At 56.5% G+C, this 24,974-nt stretch overlaps 2 protein-coding genes and 1 long non-coding RNA gene across 5 annotated transcripts in view; 2 read left to right on the top strand and 1 right to left on the bottom strand.

The window, feature by feature from the left end:
• The window catches only part of LMF1 (lipase maturation factor 1), a 51,096-nt gene that overhangs the window by 12,764 nt on the left and 13,358 nt on the right, over positions 1–24,974 (top strand). For all 3 annotated transcript variants that reach the window (XM_043915800.1, XM_043915801.1, XM_043915798.1), the window contains exons 4-5: positions 13,763–13,911; positions 23,585–23,650. In XM_043915800.1, coding sequence (XP_043771735.1) covers positions 13,763–13,911; positions 23,585–23,650 — 215 coding nt within the window. The remainder of the gene's footprint in view (positions 1–13,762; positions 13,912–23,584; positions 23,651–24,974) is intronic.
• On the bottom strand, positions 11,292–12,820 carry LOC122702228. Its single transcript, XM_043915803.1, has 2 exons — positions 11,454–12,820; positions 11,292–11,420 (listed from the first exon to the last, which is right to left on the bottom strand). Exon 1 carries the CDS (start codon positions 12,309–12,311, stop codon positions 11,550–11,552), a length of 762 nt encoding a protein of 253 aa, XP_043771738.1. The 5' UTR covers positions 12,312–12,820; the 3' UTR covers positions 11,292–11,420; positions 11,454–11,549.
• Positions 13,918–15,365, top strand: LOC122702230. The gene is made up of 2 exons (XR_006343201.1): positions 13,918–14,753; positions 15,033–15,365. It is a non-coding gene; the product is annotated as an uncharacterized LOC122702230 (long non-coding RNA).

The following is a 24,974-nucleotide window of genomic DNA, read 5'->3' as shown; positions in this document are numbered from 1 at the left end:
AGTAGAGGAAAACAACAGAATAGGAAAGACTAGAGATCTCTTCAAGAAAATTAGAGATACCAAAGGGAACATTTCATGCAAAGATGGGCTCAATAAAGGACAGAAATGGTATGGGCCTGACAGAAGCAGAAGATATTAAGAAAAGGTGGCAAGAATACACAGAACTATACAAAGAAGACCCTAATGACCCAGATAACCAAGATGGTGTGATCACTCACCTAGAGCCTGACGTCCTGAAATGCAAAGTCAAGTGGGCCTTAGGAAGCATCACTACAAACAAAGCTAGTGGAGGTGATGGAATTCCAGTTGAGCTATTTCAAATCCTAAAAGGTGATGCTGTGAAAGTGCTACAGTCAATATGCCAGCAAATTTGGAAAACTCAGCAGTGGCCACAGGACTGGAAAAGGTCAGTTTTCATTCCAATCCCAAAGAAAGGCAATGCCCAAGAATGTTCAAACTACCGCACAATTGCACTCATCTTATCCGCTAGCAAAGTAACATTCAAAATTCTCCAACCCAGGCTTCAACAGTACGTGAACCAAGAACTTCCAGACGTTCAAGCTGAATTTAGAAAAGGTAGAGGAACCAGAGATCAAATTGCCAACCTCTGTTGGATCATAGAAAAAGCAAGAGAGTTCCAGAAAAACATCTGCTTTATTGATTACATCAAAGCCTTTGACTGTGTGGATCACCACAAACAGTGGAAAATCCTTCAAGAGATGGGAAAACCAGAACACCTTACCTGCCTCCTAAGAAATCTGTATGCAAGTCAAGAAGCAACAGTTAGAACTGGACATGAAACAATGGACTGGTTCCAAATAGGGAAAGGAGTACATCCAGGCTGTATATTGTCACCCTGCTTATTTAACTTATTTGCAGAGTACATCATGAGAAACACTGGGCTGGAGGAAGCACAAGCTGGAATGAAGATTGCTGGGAGAAATATCAATAACCTCAGATATGCAGATGATACCACCCTTATGGCAGAGAGTGAAGAGGAACCTTGGTGCAAGTGAAAGAGGAAAGCAAAAAAGTTGGCTTAAAACTCAGCATTCAGAAAATGAAGATCACAGCATCCGGTCCCATCACTTCATGGCAAATAGATGTGGAAACAGTGGCTGACTTTATTTTGGGGGGGCTTCAAAATCACTGCAAATGGTGACTGCAGCCATAAAATTAAAAGACGCTCCCTGGAAGAAAAGCTATGACCAACCTAGACAGCATATTAAAAAGCAGAGACTTTACTTCGCCAACAAAGGTCCATCTAGTCAGAGCTATGGTTTTTCCAGTAGTCATGTATGGATGTGAGAGTTGGACCATAAAGAAAACTGAGCACAGAAGAATTGATGCTTTTGAACTGTGGTGTTGGAGAAGACTTTTGAGAGTCCCTTGGACTGCAAGGACATCAAACCAGTCAATCCTAAAGGAAATCAGTCCTGAATATTTATCGGAAGGACTGATGCTGAAGCTGAAACTCCCAATACTTTGGGCACCTGATGGGAACTGATTCCTTAGAAAAGATCCTGATGCTGGGAAAGATTGAAGGCGGGAGGAGAAGAGGATGGATGACAGAAGATGAAATGGTTGGATGGCATCACTGACTTGATGGATATGAATTTGAGTAAGCTCCAGGAGTTGGTGATGGACAGGGAAGCCTGGCATGCTGCGATTCATGGGGTCGCAAAGAGTCGGACACAATTAAGTGAACTGAACTGAGTCTGAATGTCAAAAGATTATTGTAAATTAAAGAAAACCAGATATGCTGAGTTCAGTGCTTCTCTGTGGGAAGATGCATGAATCTGCACTCACCGAATCATTCCTTGATGGGCATCTCAGCTCTTGGCGCCGGTGTCCCGAGTTTCCACATCCTGAATGTCCTCGGGGCTCACCAGGTCATGTTGGAGGGGTGCAATTGGTGAGGACTGTGACAGCCTTTGTTTACTGATCTGGCAGGAAATACTCCATTTCTCAGTTTCCTCCTCTTGATCTGGAATTCGACCAATATTTGGGAGACATTACATGACCAAGTCATCCTGAGTCAGGCAAAAGTTCCTGTTGATATGCTGCTCCAGTTGCTAAGTTCTGGGTTAGGCCCCATTGATAATTAAAGATTCTCTGGATCCTCCATCTTATTACTTACCATATGATCCAGGAAATGTTTTCCCTTGTTGCTTCTTCCCATGCCTGGGAATCACACTATCACAATTATTTTATGAGTCCTAAATGTGATCTGTTTCCCCAAGATGTTTAGTGATCATCAGTTCTATTGGCGGCCAGGCTACACAGTGGGTGCCATAAGAGACAACAGGACCCGAGCAATGCCACCAGCACCACTGACAGAGTCACCGTGCAGCAGGGAGATGCAGGGCATAAACAGTTTGGAAACAAAACAATGCTTCGTGTAACTAGTTAAAATCCAGTTGCAATAAGCCATGAAGTCCACAGGAGAGCCAGCTGGAAAGCGAATTCTGGCAGGATCAAGTAGAGAGAGAAAATGTTTTCATCTTTGTTTACAAAGGCATATTTTATCAACTTGTAGTAGGTCACAGCATAAGAGAACAGGTTTTACTGGAGAACAAAGGTTTAAGCTAGTGTGTTTCCCACGACGGAGCCGATGGGGGTGACCCACGTGAGTTGTGCCACATGTTGTGCATGTGAGCTGAGAGCACAGCGGATCCTCCAGGTGGCGCCTCAGTTGATGAATCACAATGTTTAAAATAAACACGAGTGGGCTGTGCAGGAGGCCGTAGCGGGGTGGGCAGGGGTCTGGCAGGGAGCCTGGGCTGTGGACCGGCCGAGTTGGGTCACCTGCCGCCGGGTCTCTGATGCAGAGCAGCGCCCGCCCTCACTCCCGCGTGTTAGGTCTGCCTCCAGGCTGGTCAGGGCAGCCACATGTTTACGTGGCCTGGATGCTTGACCCCCGTTCCCTGTCACAGCAGTACCTCCCACCAGCCGTTGCAAATTAAATGCTCCCTGTGACCCTTGCCTCTCTTAAATTCATGCTTTAAAAACAGCTTAATGAGGGCTTTACTGGCTCAATCAGAAGTTTTTATTAAAACCCTTCAGTGCTGGAGTGGAGCCTGCCTGCAGGAAGCTATTAGCCAGCCTCGAGTTCAGAGCTGCTGTGGCCACAGCAAGGCCACCAAAGCGTTTCCAGACCCTTGCCAGCCAGGTCGAGCTTTGCCTGGCCCTCACATCAGCCCTGTGTCCCAGAAAGCAGTTTCTTGTGATTAAATTCCCATGATCAGAGGCAACCAAGGACACCCTGCCATGAGCTCGCCCTTCCAGGGAGCCCTGCCTCCCCCATCCCAGTCCTCCGACCTCCTAGAGATGTGGGTGCTGCTGGGCTGTGTGGTTCTGGCCTCGTGTCTGGTCGTGTCCTTGGAAAGGCAGCCTGGGTCAGGTGACTCGAGGCCGCCATGGACCCAGAGGTGGTGGTGGATCCCAGAGGGAGGCAGGAGGCGCCACTGTGTCCTCACCATGCGTGGCCGGGAAGGGGCCCTCCTCGCTGGGGTCCCAGCGCCCGCCTGCCCCTCTGGCCTGAGCCTCCTCAGGGTGCTCTGGGCCTTGCTCTCTCCTCTCTGTCCACTCCTGGCCATAGGAAGCACAGTGCAGGAGACCCGCTGCCCAGGGGAGGGGCTGGGGTGGGGGAACCAAAGGCGCCTCCCCACGTTCAGCACCTGCCTGACCTCCGTCCTCACCTGGGGCCCGCTCAGCTCTGCGCACAAGCGTGGACACGGCTCGCTGGCATCCCCGCACGGCCGTGTCTGGTCCCGCCTTTCTCTTTTCTCACTTGGCAGAATCCGGTGACCGTCACTTAGTGGAACTGAGAAGAAAATATATTTTGAAGACTTTTTTCTTGTTTACGTGATTATTGAGGCTTTAGTTGTTCTGAATTTCTCCCATCATATCTCGTTACCCGTTTGTTTCTAAAACAGAATAAGCAGAATTTTAGAATACTGAAGAAACCCTGAGTTTGAGGGCTTTTGTCTGGAATCTTCTAAATTGCCTCGTACTTTTATTCAGTCGTGTAGATGTTGGGCCAGTGTTTCCTTTTCAGTTCACAGTATAGCTGATGATGAGCATCGCGGTGGGCGGAAGGCTCCTGGGTGCCAGCGCCCAGGCTGTCAAGGCAGACTCGTCAGCACCTGGTTCCTAGAGGCCCGAGGCTGGTCTTGGAGCCCCGGTCTGCTTGCTGACCAGCTGCCCTCCCCTTGCCCCCAGGTCCAGCCCCATGCGACTCTCCTGCGACAATCAGAGCCTGTGTGGCCCCCCGCCCTCCCACTGCACAGTAGCCATGTGCCTCCTTTCAAAGAACTGGTTTTATTTATCAGATTTTTTTAAATGTGTTCTGGCTCATTAAATTTTACTTTTTATAGGTCACTTCCTCCTGAGAGGAAAGAATTTAGTATTTTCTAAGATCTTGAGTTGATTAACTCATTATTTGTCCATTCTTCTTACCTGAAATGAAAGCATGGAGACAGGTGGTCACCCCCCTGTGACTGGTCTCAGGCCCCTGTGGGCTGAGGCCCGGTGTCCCCGACAAGGTGCCCACACGCAGTTTCATAACCTTTAGGTGTTGCTGCCTCTTTAGCCCAGGTGCTGTTTAAAGCGCGTCAGAAACTCCAGACGCTTAAGGCTTTGTAGGCTATCTCTGGTTGGTCAGTTTCTGATTGTATTACACTACAACCAGAGAATATGGCCTGGAGATGGTTCCTTTCATTACTTTTTAAGTTAGGTGTGTGAGTGGGTTAGAAATGCAAGACGTATTACACAACCTGTAATACAAACAGCTCACCGTGGTTTTTCCTGCGCTCACCCCGTCCTGTTCTCGGGGTGACTCCGTCTCCCCAAGCAGTTCTGCCTGTTGGGTTTCCATTGGGTTTATCCGGTCGTGTTTCTGTCGGTTTATCCGGTCTGGTTTCCATTGGGTTTATCCAGTCGTGTTTCTGTTGGGTTTCCTTTGGGTTTATCTGGTCGTGTTTCGCTCGGGTTTACCCGGTCGGGTTTCCGTCGGCCGCTCCTGCTGCGTCACCTCTGGACGTCATCCGTGCACTTCCCGCTGCTCTTCTCCCACCTCCCTAACGCTCTTCCTCTGTCTCAGGTCAGCCGTCACAAGTGTCGTTAAGTTAATATTTGGTCTTTACACTGCAACTATGTAAATATTGTTGAGTGCTGAGCTGATAGTGAAGTGTAATAATTTTCTCTAATAACTTTCTTTGGCGGGGTCCACACAGCTTGTGGGATGTCATTTCCCCAAGCGGGGATTGAACTCGGGCAGTGAAAGCCCAGAGTCCTAACCGCTGACGGCCAGGGCGCTCCCTGGCTGCCTCTTCCTTTGCTTTGTTTTTCGTCTCTGATCACGCTTCACTCAGCAGCTTTTCCACACTCGCCAGCACAGCGGCTCAGCCCCTCCCGACACTGCTTATTTCTTAGTGACGGGACATGTGAGAACCTGTCAGCGCCCCTCAGTCCACAGAGGCTTCTGCTTGCCCACCATTACCATTTGGAGTGCGGACTTTCAAGGCCTTGGATTGGGGTGGTGGGCAGGTGGACGCTCTGTCCGAGCAGGTACCACTGATGGACTCGGCGTCCTGTTCATCCCAGGGCCCTTGTGGTCCGGGAGCAGGTGCCTCGCTGTGCTGGGGTGAGGCCAGAGGCGCAGCATGTCCCCACTGCCTTCTTCCTGGGGGTGTCCTGGAGTGCATCCTCAGGGTGATTTTTAAGAAGCCCTTTACTTGATCACATTTGCACAGAACAGCTAAAAGCAGCTGGAGAGATGGTCCTTGTCTGTTTCCTCAGCATTAATTGTCACCTGAGGCGAGGTCCACAGGCAGGCTTCATTCCCATCGCTCCAGCGCTGCTCCCGTGCCAGGGACATGCCTGTGTCCTGAGCCTGAAAGGCTCTGAGGAGCCAGCAAAGACCCTGGTCTCAGCGAGCCCACCGCAGCCCACAGAGAAGGCCCTGGTCTCAGCACCACCGCGGCCCGAGTCCGGAGCACGTCCCTGGAGTGTCCCGGCTCCCATGCCCCGTCGTCAGGCGCGAGAGGAACACAGCGTCGGCAAGCCTGCCCTCTACCAGCGCGGTAACAGGGAGGGACATTGTTAGGTCGGCCTGGGGCAGCAGCTGTGTGCCGGCTCCTTTTGTGAAAGCTTTGATATTTTGAAACAGCAATTTTAAACGCGGACGCCGTGCTTTGTTGCTGTCATGACAGCAGCTCTTGTCCGGGTGGGCCCGCTGAACAGAGACCAATGCCGGCACAGTTCCCTCCCGTGAGCAGCTCCCAGTGCGTCTAGCAGGACTGGCGGCCGTGTCCTCCGCTTACCGGGGAGGGGCCGCCTCCTTAACCCAGGATTCTGCACTGATCATGGAATGCTGGCTCGTCTCCGGTTCATGTCCGCTTGACCCGGTTTTCCATTTGGCTTCAGCGTCAACGGCTGTCTTTTGAGCATTCAGAAGACAGACTGGATTCAGGGGTGAAACCTGCGTGGTGTCCACGGACCCGCGTGGGCCTCGGCAGGGACTGCTCTCCCCAGGGGCTCCTCCAGCCCACTGCAGCCTGCACCCCTACTACCCCTGACGTAGGTCTTTGGTGGGTGCCAAAACCCTCTCCACAGTGTGTCTGCCTGGTTCCCGCTGGAGTGCGTCTCGGCTCTGAGCCTGCAGGGGGCATGGGGCTCAGGTCCTCTGAGCAGTCACAGGCAGCAGCGGGCAGCTCCCTGGACAGGAGCCTCAGTGGGGCTCCAGGCACCTGGCTCAAGCCGGGCTGGTGGTGTGCTTGCGCGTCTTGTCGAGAACCCCGAGTCCTCGTGTCCTGAGTGTCTGTGGAGCAGCTGTGCTTGCTGTGCGGTCTCCGGAGCTCGGGAGCCTCCTCGGGCTCTGCACAAAGGCTGGGTCTTGGGCTGGACCCGGGTGGAGCGCTGGGTGGAACAACCTGCAGGCAGAGCCCCCGAGCACTGGCCCAGTCGGCAGTGGGATGGGCCACAGCCCCAGCCACGCAGTGTTGGGGGGCGGCTGAGGCAGAGCCCCCAAGTCCACCCTCTCCAGGCAGCTCATCCTGATGAAAAGTGTCAGCACGGCCTCAAAAAGATCTGATGTGGCTTCCCAGTCTGTTCAGAGTCCCCAGAGCCCTCCGCCCAGCCCCTCCATGGACAACTTACTGAGCCAGCCCTGGACACTGTAGCTGGACTGGAGACTCAATTGGGCTTGTCTGCTGTTTTCTCAGGACTGGGCAGGCTGGTGGCCGCCCCTTTGGAGCACGTCGTGCGCCTCTGGTGGCCTGCCCCCCGGGCTCCCGCAGCAGGACCAGAAGGCAGGGGAGGGCGCCCCACTGTTAGGGAGTCAGAGGCTCAGGTGGGGAGCTGGTTACATACACGCTGCCTCTGCTCTGGTTACTCCACAGTAGGGTTCACTCACCACAGTGCTATTCAGCGTGCAAGGCCATGTTTATGCCATGTTAAGTAGTGTGTCCTGTATTCCATCTTGCCTCTAGAAACTGTTTTGAAATCTATGACCAAGGAGTTAACCAGATTTACCTCTGGGTGAGCAGGTCGCTTCCTGCTTTTTTCTGGTTCCGAGTTATCTTCACTAAACATTTTTGCTTTCTGTAAAGGATGAATATGTTAGTTTTAGTAAGTTAGCTTTAATAAGTGAAATCAAAGGTGAGTGGACATGAGCTGGGTCCGGGTCATCCACAAGAGCTTCTAAAAGCCCTGTTGGTGGCTGTCCAGGCTGGAGGAGTGTCTCCACCTGATATGAGGGGCTTCACGCCCTGGGATGAGTCTCAGAGTCTCAGCAAGGAGGAGGCGAAGGTGGGGTGCAGGCAAGGTTCAGGCCCCACCTGGGTTTGGGGTAGGGCCCAGCATCCTGGGATTTGGGAGGGTGCAGGTCTTCAGGGCTAGAAGGTAGCAGGGTGTCCAGCCACCAAGTAGTACCCATCTTCAGCCAGTCCCAAGGTTGGCCTGCTCCTGGGACTGCCTCCTGGCAGGAGGTGCTGGCCCAGGGATGCCTGGACCCCACAGACGGGCCATCCTCCCTGGGGACAGTCCTTACATGAGGGCCTTCTGGGGTGGTGTCAAGCAGGCAGGGTGGGGCTGGGACGATCTCAAGGTCTGAGCTTCCAGACACCCAGCCACAGGCGCAGAGAGCTCCTTGCCTGGCTACCTCCTCCTCTGTGCCCGAGGCTGGGGCTGGGGGCAGGGGTCACTGGGACCCTGCCAGGCACTTGGCACTGCATCAGTGCCCAGTAAGCTCAGTGCCCTTCTGCCTATGCCCTCTGTGCTGTGTCTCGGGTTCTGTCCTTTTTGACGGTGAGGAATCTCCTTTCATCTGAGGAAGAGCTGTTTGATCTCCTTCAAGAGCAGCAGCGGGACCCAGGGATGAAAGCACAGAAGCTGGGCCCCGTCCTGCAGGCAGCCCTCCAGCCGCGGGCCTCCCGGACCCTCCGTGGCTGGGCCCCTCCTTCCTGTGCTCCGAGTGTGCATGTGTGGCTTTGTCTGGAGGCTTGCATGGTGGTCTGTTATTGATACATCCATGCATCTCAGGCCTTAACTTGGTGAAAAGCACCGTCCAGGATGGAGGGAGTGGGTCTCACCCTGGTCCATCACACTGGACAGTGAGGTAAGGACCGGGCTTTCACCATAAACACTGTTGTGCCTCCCCTCCCGCCCCCACCACTCCCACTTGGTTCAGGGCCCACATTTGGGACAGCCAACACTGAACGTTTGGCTCATCTTCAGTAACGGGATAGCTCTCTTCCTCTCTTTCCCTTCGGAGTGTGCCAGAATCAGCCGTTTTGTCATAACACCAATGGAGACCTCCGCTAGAAAAGGTCAGGGTGTGTGGGTGGCAGCAGGTGCTTTGGTGTGGGAACAGGCGGTCCTGGGCGGTGCCCTCTATCCCACCCGATCCCTGAACTGGACAGAGCCCCCCGCTGCACAGAGAACGCGGCGTCTGCCCTGGGTCCTGCCCTCCTTCCCGCGAGTCTCCACGCGGCTGCGCTCTGCATGGGGGGCTGTGGCAACGCACACTCAGGGCGGGCTCTGCTCACGCCTCACTCCTGCCTCTGGCGGCACCTGCACTGCCCGAGTGGGAACACTGTCAGAGGCGTCCGTCAGCCTGCGTCCACCTCCTCACGGAGGCCATCACTCTGAAAAACACATCTCTTGCTTTGTTGTGGAAGAAGTTTTGTGTTTAGAGTTACACCTGAATACTTTGTTCAGACTCAGCACCACAGCCCCAGGACGGTGACTTGCAGCTGTCCTGTGAAGCGGACACAGTGGGTCTGCCCTGACCTCCTCCAGCCGTGTTCAGGGCGGCGTCTGCGCGTGGCCAGCGGACCTGGCCTGCCCAGGCCGGAGGTGGCTCAGAGCTCGCCCTCGTGTCCAGGGGCCCCGCTGTAGCACCGCCTGCCTCTCGAGAGGAGTCTGACACGCTCTCTGAGACGAGCCCCAGCTAATTCTCATGCACAGGAAACAAAAGACAAAGAAACAGTAAGGCACCGTACTCTCCAGCCTGATATATGTTAAATGTTTGGAATATATTAATCCTGCGAAATCTCTGTTGCCAAGTCTCATTTCCGGTGACAGGAAGCATTCCTGTGCTTACCCCAAGCCTGCAAAGCCAGCCAAGGCCATTACTGTGGGTCTTGTTTGGGGCTGGCTGGTGACACCTGCGTGGACCAGAGCAGCAGGGGACACCTGGGGCTCTTAAGTCTGGTTGCCACAGCAACCGAGAATTAACCAGCACTGTGACCAAGTGCAGCAGGAGGAGGGTCACCGCGCAGGTCACACGGGTCACTTCCTGTTCCCTGCAGCGCCCAAGGACGTCTGTGAGGCACAGGCTGGCAATTTGCTAAATGCTTCCTAACTGGGAGCATGCAATTCTAAATTATTTTATTTAAAGCGTGAAGCCTTTAACCAGCTCTTTCAAATTCACCATCCAAGCTCTGGCTGAAATCTTCACAGATGTGAGAAGTAACTAGGAGGCTCCTGTCCCAGAAGGCCTGCCCAACTCACACCAGCTCTGGAGGATTCCTGGGCAGATGGGGTCCTGGGGGTGGGGGGGCAGTGGACTGGAGGCCAGGCCCAGCTCAGGGCAGTGGGGAGAGTGGGGGCGAGCAGGAGTGGCTGCACATTTGGGCAGCAGCGTTAGTACCTCCGGGGCCTGAGGGTGGCCCAGGCTCCCCGAGGACAGGCCATCTTTGCAGGCGGTTCCAGTAGCTGGAGGGGTCAGCGGACCTTGGCAAGGCCCCACGCAACGCGGGGCCTGTGGGAGGGGTATGAGGGAGACATGAGGGCTTCCTTTCTTCACTGGACAGGCTCGCAGCCACCTGGTGCCCCATCTAGGCGGGAACGACAGACACGCGTGTCCCCATGATGTGCGGCAGCTGGCAGTTGCTTGTAAACACCAGTGGGAGAGGTTTCCCTCAGGTTCTATGTGGCCTCCCTTGTGCTTTTTACCTGGTCTCATTTTATATTTTGCCTCAACCAAGAAGGGAGGTGTTGTGAGTCGTGTGTTGCGCAGGGCGTGCTGAATGGACGGCGGTGTTGGCAGGGGTCCCGTCTGGGGAAGGGTGGGTGGGAAGGGCGGGTGGAGGGCTCAGTGTCGGGCCAGCCACAGTGCGGCCCACCCCCCGGCTGGACACTGCACAGCAAGGCTGCCCTTCGCTTTTGAACTGTGCTCCTCAGGGGTCCCGCCTGCTGCTCCAGCCCCTTCGTCTCCCGGCTGACCTGCGACCCCCAGCCCCCTCCTTCTGCCCCTTCAAAGGAGGTGTGGCCTCGGGACAGAGGAGCGTCCCCAGGATGTGTCCCAGGTGTGAAGCGGCCCTTCCTTGGCAGCAGTGGCAGAGGACGGCTGCTCTGCCTGGAGACCTGCAGCTCCGCGTCCCGGGGAGGTGCCTTCGCTGTCTCCCACTCCTAACCGTGAGGCTAGTGGGCTTCCTGCTCACCCTATGGAGGGCGCTGTCATGTGAAGGATCCTTGCCTGCCACACTTAACACCTCTCCTAAGTAACTGTCACAGTTCCGAGGCGGCTGTGAGGTTTCAGCTGCTTCGGAGCCCTGGGGCGGCTGTGGCCGCTGAAACCTGCTTTCGGTCACCTTTCCTCCCTGTGTGTGCTGCCCGTGACCCTGGGTGACTGACCACAGCACCTGGGGGGCCCCTCTGCGCCCCCAACGGTCAGCAAGCATCTCCCACAGGAGCAGCCTGGCCCCACTTGCGTCTGTCCTGCAGCGCGATGCCCACCCCGTGGTGGCTGTGTGCTCTGCAACGCAGGCCACCTGAGGGCGGCTTTTCTGATCCTTGGTCCTCAACGTTAAGAGCGTCTCCACTCTTCACAGGCCTAGAGGACAGGGCGTGCCGGCACCATGTCCAGGAGCAGCTCTTTGGGGAGCAGGTGCCCCAGGTGTGGGCAGTGAGGGGTATGAGGGAGACATGAGGGCTTCCTTTCTTCACAGCCAGGAGGCTGAGGGCCATGTTCAGCACACCATGGGCCTCCCTTGGCTGCAGGTGGCCCTGGCAGACATGGGCCAGAAGAGGGGCACTCGGAGCTACGGTCTGCCCACCCGCAGCCACTCTGGCCCACAGGTGCCCGCAGCCTGTCTGCACTCAGAGCTGGAGACCACTGTCGGCAGCCGGCCTGAGCCCCAGTCAGGACAGGCTGGGACGACACCGCATGTCCCTGTCGGGCCGTCCCGAGACCGTGGGTAAGCGGCTCCTCGGGAAAGGGGGGCCACGGGGCCGCCACGCTCCTCTCCCACGTGCGGGGTGGGGTGCCGACCCTCAGGCTCGCAAGGACACCTCCCACACATGCTGGGCCAGCCTAGAGCCGCAGCAGTGGGAGCGTGAGCGGCAGGCGGGGTGGTCAGGCAGGTTCCCTGCCGTTTGCTCACCGCCACCCCAGAGCCCCTGGCGGGAGGTCCCCTGCTGCAGGCGGAACCTTCCGGCCCCGTGACGGGCCTGCGCTCGGCGAGGGGCGAGGGGCGAGGGTGCGCGTCTGGAGAAGGGCTGTCCCCGGGCCCTGGAGAACAATGGGGCTCCTTGTGCGCGCCGCAGCTGCTGACCCGGCGGAAGAAGCAGAGCAGGTGGGTGCTGGCGAGCACTGACTGCAGCAGGCCTCGGCCTGGAGGGCAAGACGGAGTGCCCACGCCCCGCAGGGCGAGGCAGGTTCCGGGAGCGGGGAGCAGGCGGGAGGGCAGGTGACACGTGTGTCCCCGGGGCAGCAGGCCCGTCACCTGCTTCCCGGCACTTAGCAGCTCTCTGGGCGCCACCATTCGCGCGTCGCTTTGATGGGTGTCACTCAAGCAGCCCATTAAAATTCTGTGTGTCGCGTCTGTGCAGAGTGAGGTGACAGGGAAGGCAGGCTGGGCTCTGGGGACCCCCTCCGCCCACCCACGTGGGCCCTGCAAGCTGTGGGGGGCCTCCAGGGATGCAGGCCCCTCATGGGTGGGCACGTGCTGCTCCGGCCTTGCCCTCTCCGGGGCCTGCCCGCTCTCGGGGCCGAGCAGAGGTGGGTGGGACCAAGCGGCCTGTGAGGGCCCTTCCCAGAGTGAAGTCCGCCCAGAGCCATGTTACTGCCTCTCCACGTTCTGCTGCTGTAAACTGCAGGTTATAAAATGCCCCACGGCACTGGAAAGGAGTCCATACTTAACGATCACAACCTCTCAGGACAACACCAGAGAAGCTGTTGAGAAAGGAAGAGTCCACTTCTTCCTGTTGAGACAGAAAGGGGGTTTGAAGCGCATTGAAAATCACAGGTCGTCTGTGTCCATGATGAGGACAAGACCTGGACGCAAAGTGGGTGGCTCCAGTGTGCAGACCCTCGAGGTTCTACACAAGGAAGACCCTTCCTGCTGTCCTGGCTGCAGTTTCCGGGGGGCCAGTGGGTCCCTCTCCCCTTGGCCGGTCACCCTGGGCTCCGCTTTCCTCTCCTGATCACAGGGCCCCCTCAGGGCTCTGGGGCCCACCTTGCTCAGCTCCTACCTAAGGGCATGCCTCCCCGGCACCATCCAGGCTTCTCCTGCTTCTGGAGTCACCTCCAGACGGCGCGGAGTGCACGCTGCCGTCCCCAGAGCCCGCAGCCCAGAAGGCTCGGCCGAGGCGGGCGGGGCTGCCCCCCAACACCTGCACCGCTGCTTCCAGGTGCCGCTCTGCAGCAAACTCGCCTGCTTCTTTCTAAGAGGAGAACTGAGTTTCAGAAATCCACAAAGTGAGTGAGAGTCAATGGGATTTCTACCTGCATATTTTACTAGGAAAAGTTTCAAACTGCCGAGTTTCAAACAGTTGTGCAGGGAAAACCCACAAACCCACCAGCTCCATCTGCCCTGGCTGGTGCTTTACTCATTGGCGGCGGCGTATCTGTGCGTTTCTCCTCTGAACACTCGGTGCTTCTCAGAGCGAGCAGCACAGACCCCCAGCCCTGAAGGCTGGGGTTCAGAATTCATTCAGGTTTGTCTGGGTTTTGAGGAAGACATTTACAGACACTGGGCACTCAGGAGCGCTGCCCACACCTGCGTCCCTCACACAGGCTCCCGGCGGGAAGGGCGACCATGCCCCCACCTGGCGGGGCCTGGACCTGCATCCCCCACCCCCAGCCAGCTCCCCCTCACCAGGGCTGCTGGGATCGCGGTCTGCTCTGCGATCAGCACCTCACACCCGGCGCCCGCCCCTCGCGCCCGTGGCCTCCCCGAGGATGGCTGCATCCCGCCTGGCTCTGCCACGGGTGCTCCGGGCAGCTGCTACTCATTCGCTCTCTGTTCCTCAGGGTGGGAGTCCCAGCTCCTGGAGACCGGCTTCCTGGGCATCTTCCTCTGCCCTCTCTGGACGCTGTCTGCGCTGCCCAAGGGCACCCCCACGTCCCGGGTCGTCGTGTGGGGCTTCCGGTGGCTGATTTTCAGAATCATGCTCGGAGCGGTAAGTACAACCTTCTCCTGTTAATATCCGGTAGGGACGTGCCCTCCTGCCACTTCCCTGAGGTCCACAGGCCTGTTTCTGAGCCCGTGACTCCCCCAAGGCTCGGGGGACAAACGACACTTGGGGAGGCCCCCGTCACTCCTGCCCCCAGCCCTCCTAGGTGTGTGGAGTGTCCGACCCCACCCCAGGGAAGCCTCCCGTCTCCTCCCGACCTGCCCGTGTGGCTGGTGTCGCTCCCGAAGGCTGGGTGCTCAGCGTCCCCCTTCCTGCCACACGCTCCTCGAAGCCCTCGGGCCAGGCCCCTGCCCTCCACGCGGCCGGCAGAAGAGCACGTCTCGGTTTCAGCTACACCTGCCAGCTTCCAGAAGCTTAAAACAGGAGTGAGGGGCTCACCAGGCAGAGGCCGTGCGGCTCTGCACGGTGCCTCCCACCTCTGCCCTGCTCCTTCCGCTTGCATCACACCATCCAGACAGGCTGGCGTCTGTCTGCTCTAAGCTGTTCCTCGTGGGCGACCACGCGCCTGCGGGGAGTGGGGCCCGTTCGGCGGGCGCGTCCCTGCCCCCTGGCCCTGCCGGCCCCCTCAGAGCCGCAGTTCTCCAGGCGTCAGCAGCCACTGTGACTCGGAGGGACTCCACGCCCCTCCTCATCCATGTTCCATTTAATCGAGGGCATCTTACATGAGAGGGGCTGCGTCCCTGCAACACGGTGTCCTCCAGGCCCTCGGTGTCCGACACCCTCGTTCCTGCCGGCCGCAGCCAGCACTGGCCCTCCAGCAGGACGGTGTGCCCCCAGGACGAGGCACCATGTTCAAGCTCCTCACAAAGCCCCACCCCCGACACCAGGTGTCAAGCTGGGGATGAGCTCCGTGGGGTGGGGGTCAGAGGGGTGGCGCGGGCTCCTGACCAATCGGGTAGGAATGGCTGCGGCATTGGGAAACCCTGCGTCGGTTGACTGTGTGTCCAGACTCCAGGGTGAGTGCAGTGCTTCCCTCATTCACACTTAACTGGAGAGTGGGCGTGGCTCACTGGGCCCTCTGATGAAACAGGAAACCACGTGCTGTCCTGACAGAGCACAGGCGTTCTTAGCTTCAAATCTGTCTTAGCAGTTCCTTGTCCACCCAGGGCTCCACTCTGGCTTCTCTGTCAGCTGGCTTTAAAAAGCATGAAAATGTACGCAGTGTTTCAAAGGCGTGTGTCAGGACCTCCTAGGATGGCAGCCTCGCGTGTGGCACTGAAGCCCAGGGCCGGGTTGGAGCCCAGCCGAGCGGGTGCAGAGCCCGGGGTGGCAGAGCCGTTGGGCCACGGAGCACAGCTCGCTGCTGAGCAAACTCCCACACGACCCAGAGGCGGTGAATCATTAGCATGTGGTAAAGCACCTTTTATGGCGTTTTGATTGACAGTGAGCACCAGCTGGATAAAAGATTATCAGGTGCACTAAAAGGTGTAATTACTTGATTCTGTCTGTACACTGGATGTTATTCGCCGTCCTTTGTAGGAAAGCAGAGCGACAGGGCTGGCTTGATGCAAAGTAGGGGCAGCAGCAGGGGTCTGTCCGTGGAAGCTGGGCAGACCCGGTCCCTTACACGCCCCGGACCAGCCCATCAGGTAGCCCAGATGATCCTGGTCTCTGCCAGCATCTCGAGGATCCACATCACACCGTGCGTTACAGCCCGAGGAGCCGTCAGAGAGCCGTTAGAAGTAGCATGAGCGGCTTCGTGCACGGGCAGTGGGCACTTCGAGGACTCAGAGGTGGGTGTCCAGCACTGACTCGCGAGGGCCAGCGTGGCTGAATCGTCGTATAAACTGAGTCATTAAACACACAGAAAGCACCTCCCACCGAAAACCCCAGACCACGCCACTGATAAGTGCGGTCAAATATTTAAGGAAGATTCGATACAAACCCACACACGCTCATTCAGAGAACACGAGAGGGAACCCTTCCCAGCGCACTCCTGAGGCCAGTGGACAATGATATTTCAGACAGGGAGGTTCCAGAGCATTGTTCCTCAAGGGCACAACAGAAACTCTCAAGGAACGGTCAGCAGGTGGTCCAGAGTACATGGAGGGGTCAGGTCCACACGGGTTTCCCAGGATGCAAGGCTGGTGGGACGTGAATTCAGTTCAGTTCAGTCGCTCAGACATGTCTGACTCTGCAACCCCATGGACTGCAGCACACCAGGCCTCCTTGTCCATCACCAGCTCCCAGAGTTTACTCAAACTCATGTCTATCGAGTCGGTGACGCCATCCAACCATCTCATCCTCTGTCGTCCCCTTCTCCTGCCTTCAGTCTTGCCCAGCATCAGGGTCTTTTCCAATGAGTCAGTTCTTCACATCAGGTGGCCAAAGTATTGGAGTTTCAGCTTTAGCATTAGTCCTTCCAATGAATATTCAGAACTGATTTCCTTTAGGATTGACCGGTTGGATCTCCTTGCAGTCCAAGGTAATTCACCACATTGCCAGACGTAAGGAAGAAAGAGATCAGACGACATATTCATCTCATTCGATGTAGAAAACGCATCAGTGTTAAAACACTTATTCACAATTAACAAAAAAGCTCTTAGCAAACTGGAAATAGAAGGAAACGTCTTCAACCTGACAAAAGATAACTATACAAACTGCCTACAGCTGACATCAGAAAGACTGAATGTTTTTTCCTGTAAGCTTGGGAACAGGGCAGTGCTGGCCACGCTCCTCATGGCTACTCGGCAGTGTGTTGAAGATCTTCACTTGTCTTTAAAGAAAGAAAAAGTGATGAAAGCCCTGAGGACTGGAAGGAGGAAGTGAAATCACCTGTGTTCATCCCACACATGGATGATCACAAGGGCCGCAGAACTAGGGCGTGAAGCTGACCCGTGTGCAGGAAGCGGCCAGTGTTTCCATCTGCTAGCAAAAACTGTCAGAAAACAAAGTTACAGATACACCCTAACAACCATAAAATACTTAGGAAGTGTTCACAGAAGTGTGACACTTGGGCCCTGAAAACCCCCAGACGGTGCTTAGAGGAGCCCTGGGCAAGGAGGTCTTCCTTGTTCGTGGCCAGCAGTCATCTGTCCACACACCGGTCAATAGATTTCATGCAGCCCCAACATAATCCCAGAAGAGGTTTCTTTTTTAAAATTGGTAAACTGATTGTTTGGTGAGCACGGAAATGCCCAGGACCGAGTCTTGAGTGGGAGTAAAGCAGTCGGCTTCATGCTGCTTGTGGGTCCCGGACGCTCCAGGGACCGTGGCCCTCGAGGTGCCAGGGAAGCACTGGCGAGGCTGCGACGACGGGCGGGTCAGCACGTGCAGACGGCGCCACACTGACGTCAGGCGCAGCTGATGTTTGGACAAGGCAGCGAGTCAGGTTGGCTAGGACAGAAGGGAGCTTCCACCAGAGGTGCTGGGTGTCCATTGGGTGCACGAACCCCCGCCCCCACCACACCTCCCACGACAGGCGGTTTGAAGTGCACAAACACATAAAACCAAGACACCCCTCGCAGATAATGTAGAACACCCTCAATCCTGGGAGAGGCCAAGACTGCTCACAGCACAGAAACCACTAACCGTTAAAGAAAAATCATGGGTAAACTGGACAAGTAAAATCTTGAGTTCTTCAAAAGACACCATTGAAAAACGGCAAGCCACAGGCTGGGGGCTCACTCACCACAGCGGGCAGAGCCTCCGCGTGGAGCCCGGGAAGGACGCAGCCCCCACTGACGACAGGTCGCTCAGGAGAGGGAGAGGTCTGGGCAGGCGTGAGCACAGGCGGGTGTGCACACAGCCTTCCCAGCGCTGGGCGCCCATCAGCCCCACAGAGAGCAGCGCCCCGCACACCCCAGGGCCGGGCCTTCCTGGGCAGAGCAGCAGGTGACGCCATGCCCTTCAAGCCTGGGAAAGACTGACCAGCAGCCCGCTGGTGCTGCCGCTTCCCGCCTGTCTCCCCCGCAGACTGCAGGCCTGGCCTGTGCGTCGCGAGTTATCTTGCTTTTCATTTCCGCGGACGTGGAGGTGACATGACGGCCCCAAACTGTCCCCATAGCAGCCGGGGGGCAGGGGCGTCACCACAGGTGGGGGCCGCGGGCCCTCTTCCTGTAGGAGCCTGCTTTGGGGCAGGGGCTGCCTCGCAGGGATGTCCAGGGCCCACGAGGACGGCAGCCAGAAGACGCAGTGTCGCCAGAGCAAGGGCCATAGGAACCTGTCTGCTGCTGGACGTCAGTGGGGGCACCCTGCTTGTGGATGTTGGGGGAGGGCAGTGTGGGCCGGGGAGGGGGGGGGGCCTGTCGGCCTGCACCGCACTAACTAGGTTCTTAGCGTGGCTTTTCTTTTCCTGCGAGTTCTCTCTAAGGTTTTCCAACATCTTTTACTACCTTTCCTCAGGTACCACATTGTTTTTATTATTGCTTCACATTTTAAGAGTTAAGATCTTAGGACCCTAAATTCTCACAGCAGCATCACCGCTAAAGTCAGCAGTTCTCACCGAGAGTTGCATCTTTGCTATGGCCGGAGCGGGTTGTGTTTTGTTGCCGTTGCTGTGTTTGGGGTTTTTTGACCATGCCACACAGCTTTCAGGATCTTAGCTCCCTGACCAAGGACTGAACCGGGGCCCAGCAGTGAAAGCACTGCGTCGTAACCACTGGACAGCAGGGAAGTCCCTGATGCAGGTGGTTTTTCCATGAAGTAAATGGAGGGGTCGCAGCATGAAAGGAGGCTGCAGATAATTTGGGCAGGCGGACAAGCCTCCGGGCCGCCCCGGGGCAGCACGAGGATGTGCTTTTCTGTCTGTACCGGGCAACCCGCGTGCCTGCAGGCTGTGGAGGGCGGCCTGGGCCTGGTTACTGCCCACCTGTGCCGCCCGCAACTCCAGCCTCACACCTGCACACACACCCTGGGATCCCCACGCTCTTTGCGTGCAAACCACACCTGTCTGGTTAACACACAAAAGCTGCATCTAAACTGGAGAAAGAGATGCCCCCAGGACCCACCGTTCTGAGGCCAGGATGCAGCAGGGCCAGCTGTGATTGAAGGCCCACAAGAAGACACTTTCTTCAGATAAAGGCGGTTTTGTCTGAGACTCAGCCATAAAGTCACCTGGACTATTCTGAAAGTTTTGGGCCAGTAAATTTGACAACACAGATGAAATGGACAAATTCTTTGTCAAATGTAGCTCACCAAAACTGAGACAGAAGGAAACAGGAAATTGAAAGGGCTTCCTTCCTATCTGGTAAATAAATTGGATTTGTAACAAAATGTAAAAAACCATTCCAGAAAGAATGTGTAGGCGCAGATGGCTTCAGCAGTGACATCAAACATCTGAAGAGGAGTAAGGCAGTCCTACACACACCCTGGAGAACAGCTGAGGCGGGGCCACGCCCCAGGTCCTTTCACGTGACCAGCAGAACCCGAGGAGGCCAATGCAGAAGAACAGACCAGCATCCCTCACGGGCAGAGACATGGGGACTCCGAGCAAAACATCAGCCAATCGAGCTCGGCCATGAGAGAGGCGTGTCTTACCTCAGAAATGCAGTTCACTACAGCAGCAGAATGGAGCTGGAGAGCTGTCTGCGTCTCAGCATAGGGCACACAGAGGGGCCCACACGAGGTCGTCTCGGGCGGGGCTCCCGCGCCGTGATTAAACAGGCCTGCTGTCTCTTTCTGGTGCTGCTCTCCAGCACTGCATTGAAGTCCAATAAAACAGGAAAAAGAAATAAAAGCATGAAGATTCCAAAAAAGGAAGTGAAACATTCACAAACATGATTATACAAAACCCAGGGAATCTTAAAAAGCAGCTACCAAAGTGAATACATTAATTTATTAAGGTTGCAGGATACAGCCGATGTGAAAAATGAATGGTCCATCATATGCTATAAAGAAGACATTTGAAAATAAAATTCTGAAAATACTATGGGTCATTGCTTGAAAACTCCAATGCCTCATAATAATGATTAAGGATATAGAAGACATGCATTAAAACTGCAAAACATTGATGATATGAACGTAAAAGACCTAGGTAAGCAAACAGGTGTCCCCCACTCACAGGGCAGAAGACTCAGTATTTTCAAGATGTCTTTTTCACCTGGATGTATATATAAATTCAGGGTAATTTCTATCAAAAAAGCCCAGTGGGCTTTTTTGAGGAAAAGACATGTTGATTCTAAAATTCACATAAAAAGAATCTTGAAAAAGAACAAAGTTGGAGGACTCACACTTCCTGATTCTTTTTTTTTTTTTCCTGATTCTTAAGGTTAATTTAAAGCTGAAGTATGATGTTGATCTAAACTAGAAAAACAGATCCGTGGAGGAGAGGAGAGTCTGGAGAGAGACCCACCTCTGCTGTCAACTGACATTGAGCCAAGGTACCAAGTCAGGTCAAGGGGAAAGGAAAGTCAATCTTGCAAACAGTGCCGAAATCACTGGGTGTCTGTGTAGAAGGAGAAAATGAGCTTTGAGTGCCTTTTCAGCAAAGAAGAGCAGATGCTCAGTAGGAAGAACCTCCTCTCCAGGAGTCAATCCCTGCAGTAAAATCTTATTAACGTAATAAAAGAAACACAGGGATGCAACACGCCCCTCCCACCAAGAACAAATCAAGTAGGCATCTCGGCCACTTCCTTGCAGAGCCTGCAGTCTGTCACCCCAGCTCCTGGGAGGCATCCTGGGACTCTGAGGAGCACTATCCAAGGGCTCTGTCCAGCTGCTCCCCCTCACAGCAGCTCCCCACCACCATCCCTCGTCTCTGAACAGCCACAGCAGGACAGTGGTGCCTGGACCTGAAGTGGTGGGGGGCCCTGGACCGTCCCCCCGACCTGCTCCACAGCTCTGGCAGGTCTGTCCCTGGCACAGGTCATCCAGGCAGTTTTCACAGGCTTTCGGGGTTTGGGGAGGAGGCATGATGAGCCCCCCACCAGCATTACCGACGGTTTCCCTCCCTCCCTTCACATTCAGCCCAGAAGGTCCCCCACGGCCGACACGGTGCCCCCCACCTGAGTGCTGCCTTGGTGAGCTCAGAGGGCAGATTTCTGTTTGACCCCACCTGGGAATCTGAAAGCAGACACTGCCCCATCCTGGAGAGAAGGGGCCCGTGGTGGCCCTGGGTTGGCTGGGACCCCTTCAGATGTGGACTGTTCAGTCCTGAGACCCCGAGCAAGCCCGTGTGCACTAGGGTGAGGTCTGAGCGCTGAGCCGTGACCCTCAGATGCTGCATCATCAAGAGTCTGGACACAGGGCTCCCCCACCTCTCGCAGAGCATGTGGGGTCCCATGGGTCATCTCCACGGCCAGAGAAGATGCAGGGTGCTGCCAGATTTGATCAGAACTGAGGCACCCCAGCCCGCATGCCCACAGCTGTGGTCACATCCCCGACCAGCAGGCCTGCTCCAGGGAGAACCAGCCCCCTTCCCACACCTGCAGGTGGGCTGTGTCCACTTGTGGGAGGAGCAGGCAGAGGGCTGCTGCCTGTGCTTACAGATGAATGCAGGGTTCCTGGAGCAGAGCCTCTGAGGGGAGAACGGGATGCAGGGCACGTGCAACACTGGGGTGCTGACGGAGCTGGTGCTGGCCCAAGACCCGAGGCCGTCACCCCTCCCCCCGCCACAGGCCTGGGAGCCCCCTCCCCACCCAGTTAGGTGTGGGGGGACTGATGTAGCATCAAGAAAGGGATGCTGTTTCTGTGGCCAAAGGCCTTCTTTCTCCCATTTCCAAGGGGGAGATTTTCAGAAGCGAGTTCTGGGACCTGTGAGCTTCCGAGAGAAGCCTTTCTGCGTCCCCTGGGCACCGCCCCCACCCGCTGCCCATGAGGTGAGGCCTGGGCCCCCTCAGCCGCCCCAGAATGTTCCAGGGTCCTGGCACTTGCCCTTTCCCCAAGGAGAGCAGGGGCTGTGTGGACAGCTGCAGGTCACTTGGTGTCTTACTGGCCTGTCTGTGCCATTTTTTTGGAATTAATTTTGGGCTGAAAAAGGCTCAAAGAAGGCTTTGTTCCTTTGACACTTACTCTGGAAGAAAAAAAAAATCCGTGGAAAATCTGACATCTGCATTGTAGAGAGAAATCAATAGATGGGAGGAATATAATTATCCTCTGCTCCCAGAAGAACATTTCAGATTTTTAAGTGTCTCATATCAGCTTAGAATTTGAGTGACATTTTAATTGTTTTGTTTTTTTTCTTCTCTGCCTGGCGTGAATCTCCAAAGAGTGCCACTCTTGGGTTCCGGGGGATGTAGAGAGCGGAGCCGCGCTCACGGGGAGCATCGTGTGAACGGGCACGTTGTCCTCAGGAGCTAGCGGGGCGTCTGGCCAACAGGATGCTGGGGTCTGCAGCACTGCTTCTATGCAGATGCAGCCGAGTCTGGGGCGTCCATGCTGGGAGCTGTCTCCTCAGTGCGTCCATGATCTCAGAAAACCCCATTTCCAGAGCCTCGACTCCACCCCCCAGAGTGACCTGTCTTGAGAGTCTGCAGACACAGCAAGCAGGTCCTCAGGCATGGCTTCACCTGACTGTGGGGCACCCAGGCCCCCGGGGTGAGGGGGGTGCGGGACAGCCATCAGTGAGGATGGTGCCCAGGACAGTTGGGCATTGCGGCCTCCACAGGACACATGTATGAACTCACTGCTGGGCTGCATGGCGGACTCACACCCGGCCTGCGAGCTCAGCCAGGACACGGCCACTTGGCCTCACCATGGAAGCCACTGGTGTGGCTGCCGCAGGGCTCCACTGTTTCTTGTGTCTGTTCCGGATGCCATGGCATCCCTGCCTCCTACAGGGGCCCAGGCCAGGAGCTGGCTGTGCCCTCGGCCCATCCTGCGGGCGCCATGCTCCTGGCCAGGCCAGAGTGGGGCACGTCTCGTCTCCTGGGCAGGCACCCCGCCATGCTGGCCGCGCGGCCGCCACAAGTTGGGCGACTCACACTGTCCACTCTTGGCTCAGAGCCCTCAACTGTCCCAGAGGCCTTCCCGTGTAGTCTGCTGTCTCTGTGACATGGTTCTCACCTTCCAGGGCAGCTGTCCCTTGAGACAGACATCAGGGCTGAACCTCCACATCAAGCAACAGCCTCACTCCTGCCAGGGGACAGATGGCTTCTGACCACGTGGGGGTCAGGTGGAGCTGTGATTCCCAAGGGCAGGTGAACAGATGTGTGGCAGGCACGGGAGCCGACTGCCTTCCTGGCCACTGCAGAGCAGCATGCTGGCCACTGCCTGGCAGGGAGACCAGCGGGGCTGCCAGGAAGCTTGCCCACAGGAGCGCCTCTCTGCAGCGGGTTGCCCGGTGGACTGGGCAGCACAGGAGTCCCTAAGCCCGAGGTCTCCCGCATGCTGTGCCCTGAGTGCCGGGGTCTCCCATGTGCTCTGTTTCCCGTCGTGTCAGCGGCAGGTGGATACTCTCTCTGAGGCCCAGTGGGACATCGTCCCTCCCCCATCTTCCATGCATTTCTAAGTCAGGCTGTGTTCTAGTGCTTTATGAATTGGCCTTTTCTAAAACCTCACGGTTGCATTACTGTGATGATGCTCAGGGTCTAAAAAGTGGGTTTTAAAGAAACACAGGAAGAACTGACGTTGTAAAAAGGAGGGTGTTTCTTTTTCCTGCATTTGCTGTTACTCCTGAGACACTGAATGTTCCCTCCGGGAACACTGTTCCCAGTTTCCCTTCTGCGTCACCCCTGCATGTCTGTCCAGGGGTGGCTCACAGTCCTCTCCATCCTTGCAGGGCCTGATCAAGATCCGAGGGGACCGGTGCTGGCGGGACCTCACCTGCATGGACTTTCACTATGAGGTGAGCAGGGCGGCCAGGGTGGGTAGGGGCATGAGTGCACGCTGAGCCCACCATCCCCTCAGGACGGGCCCTCCGACTCCCTGCTGCTGCTGACCGTGCTCAGGCCCACGCTGCGGTCTTTCCGTGATTCACCTGAGGGCATCTGGCCTCAGAACAACCTTCTCCTCAGTGGCATCGGTTCAGCCCCGTTTGCCTGAGCTCCTCAAACCAGCCCTGTCATTCCCGCCCAGTCTGGGCACCACCTGTCAGGCGGGATGTCTTCCTTCCCTGGGGCGGCTTCGGCCTGCTCCCTCCGAGGGGGTGGGGGGTCCCAGAGTTGAGGTCCTGGCGCCCAAATGGGGGCCTAGAGAGGCAGGAGATGGGGGTCCCAGAGTCAGGGTCCTGGCGCCCAGATGGGGGGCTAGAGAGGCAGGAGATGGGGGTCCCAGAGTCAGGGTCCTGGCGCCCAGATGGAGGGCTAGAGAGGCAGGAGATGGGGGTCCCAGAGTTGAGGTCCTGGCGCCCAAATGGGGGCCTAGAGAGGCAGGAGATGGGGGTCCCAGGCCCCGGCTGCTCTCATGACCAGGACGTCATCGGCAACGAGCAGAAGAGCGTCATGGCCACTGTGCTCCTAGGAGACCCACACAGGGTCATCACAGCTCAGTGTTAGGAGGCACAGAAAACTACCCAAGGAGGAGGGGGCTAGAAGAAGGGGGACATCTGGGAAGCTGGGCATCCGGGTTCCTTTACTGTTCTTGTAACTTCTCTGTGGGTTTCCCTGGTGGCTCAGAGGTAAAGAATCCGCCTGCCAATGCAGGAGACGCAGGTTTAATCCCTGGGTCGGAAAGATCCCCTGGAGGAGGAAATGGCAACCCACTCCAGTATTCTTGCCTGGGAAATCCCATGGACAGAAGAGCCTGGCAGGCCACAGTCCATGGGGTTGCAGAGTCAGACATGACTGAGCAACTAAACTACTTCTCTGTAAGTTGGAAATCGTGTCCAATTGAGAAGTTAGCAGGAAGACACTCTCCCCGGGGGGTTGGTGGCCCTCCCCTGGGGCGTCGCACTTGGAGCCCCCACCTCCCTGTGTCCAGCGGGACACCACACCCCTCCAGGGCACCCTGGCCCGCGCACTCTGACCGGCATCTCCCTGTGCCCACCGCACACCAGGCGCCTCAGCGTTCACAGCTAACCCGTGGGAGTCACACCCATGATGGGCAGGGAGAGGGTCAGGCCGCAGCCACACGCGGGGCCGGGGAGCACAGGCAGCTGTAGGGGAGCGCTTCCTTTCGCTGGGCTCTAAGCCGCGTCCAGGAGGAGTCACCACCGCGAGCACAGTTTATCT

This window comes from Cervus elaphus, chromosome 10, assembly GCF_910594005.1.
Source record: "Cervus elaphus chromosome 10, mCerEla1.1, whole genome shotgun sequence".
In the NCBI taxonomy this organism is placed as follows: Eukaryota; Metazoa; Chordata; class Mammalia; order Artiodactyla; family Cervidae; genus Cervus; species Cervus elaphus.
This window is presented reverse-complemented; position numbering and strand designations above follow the sequence as displayed.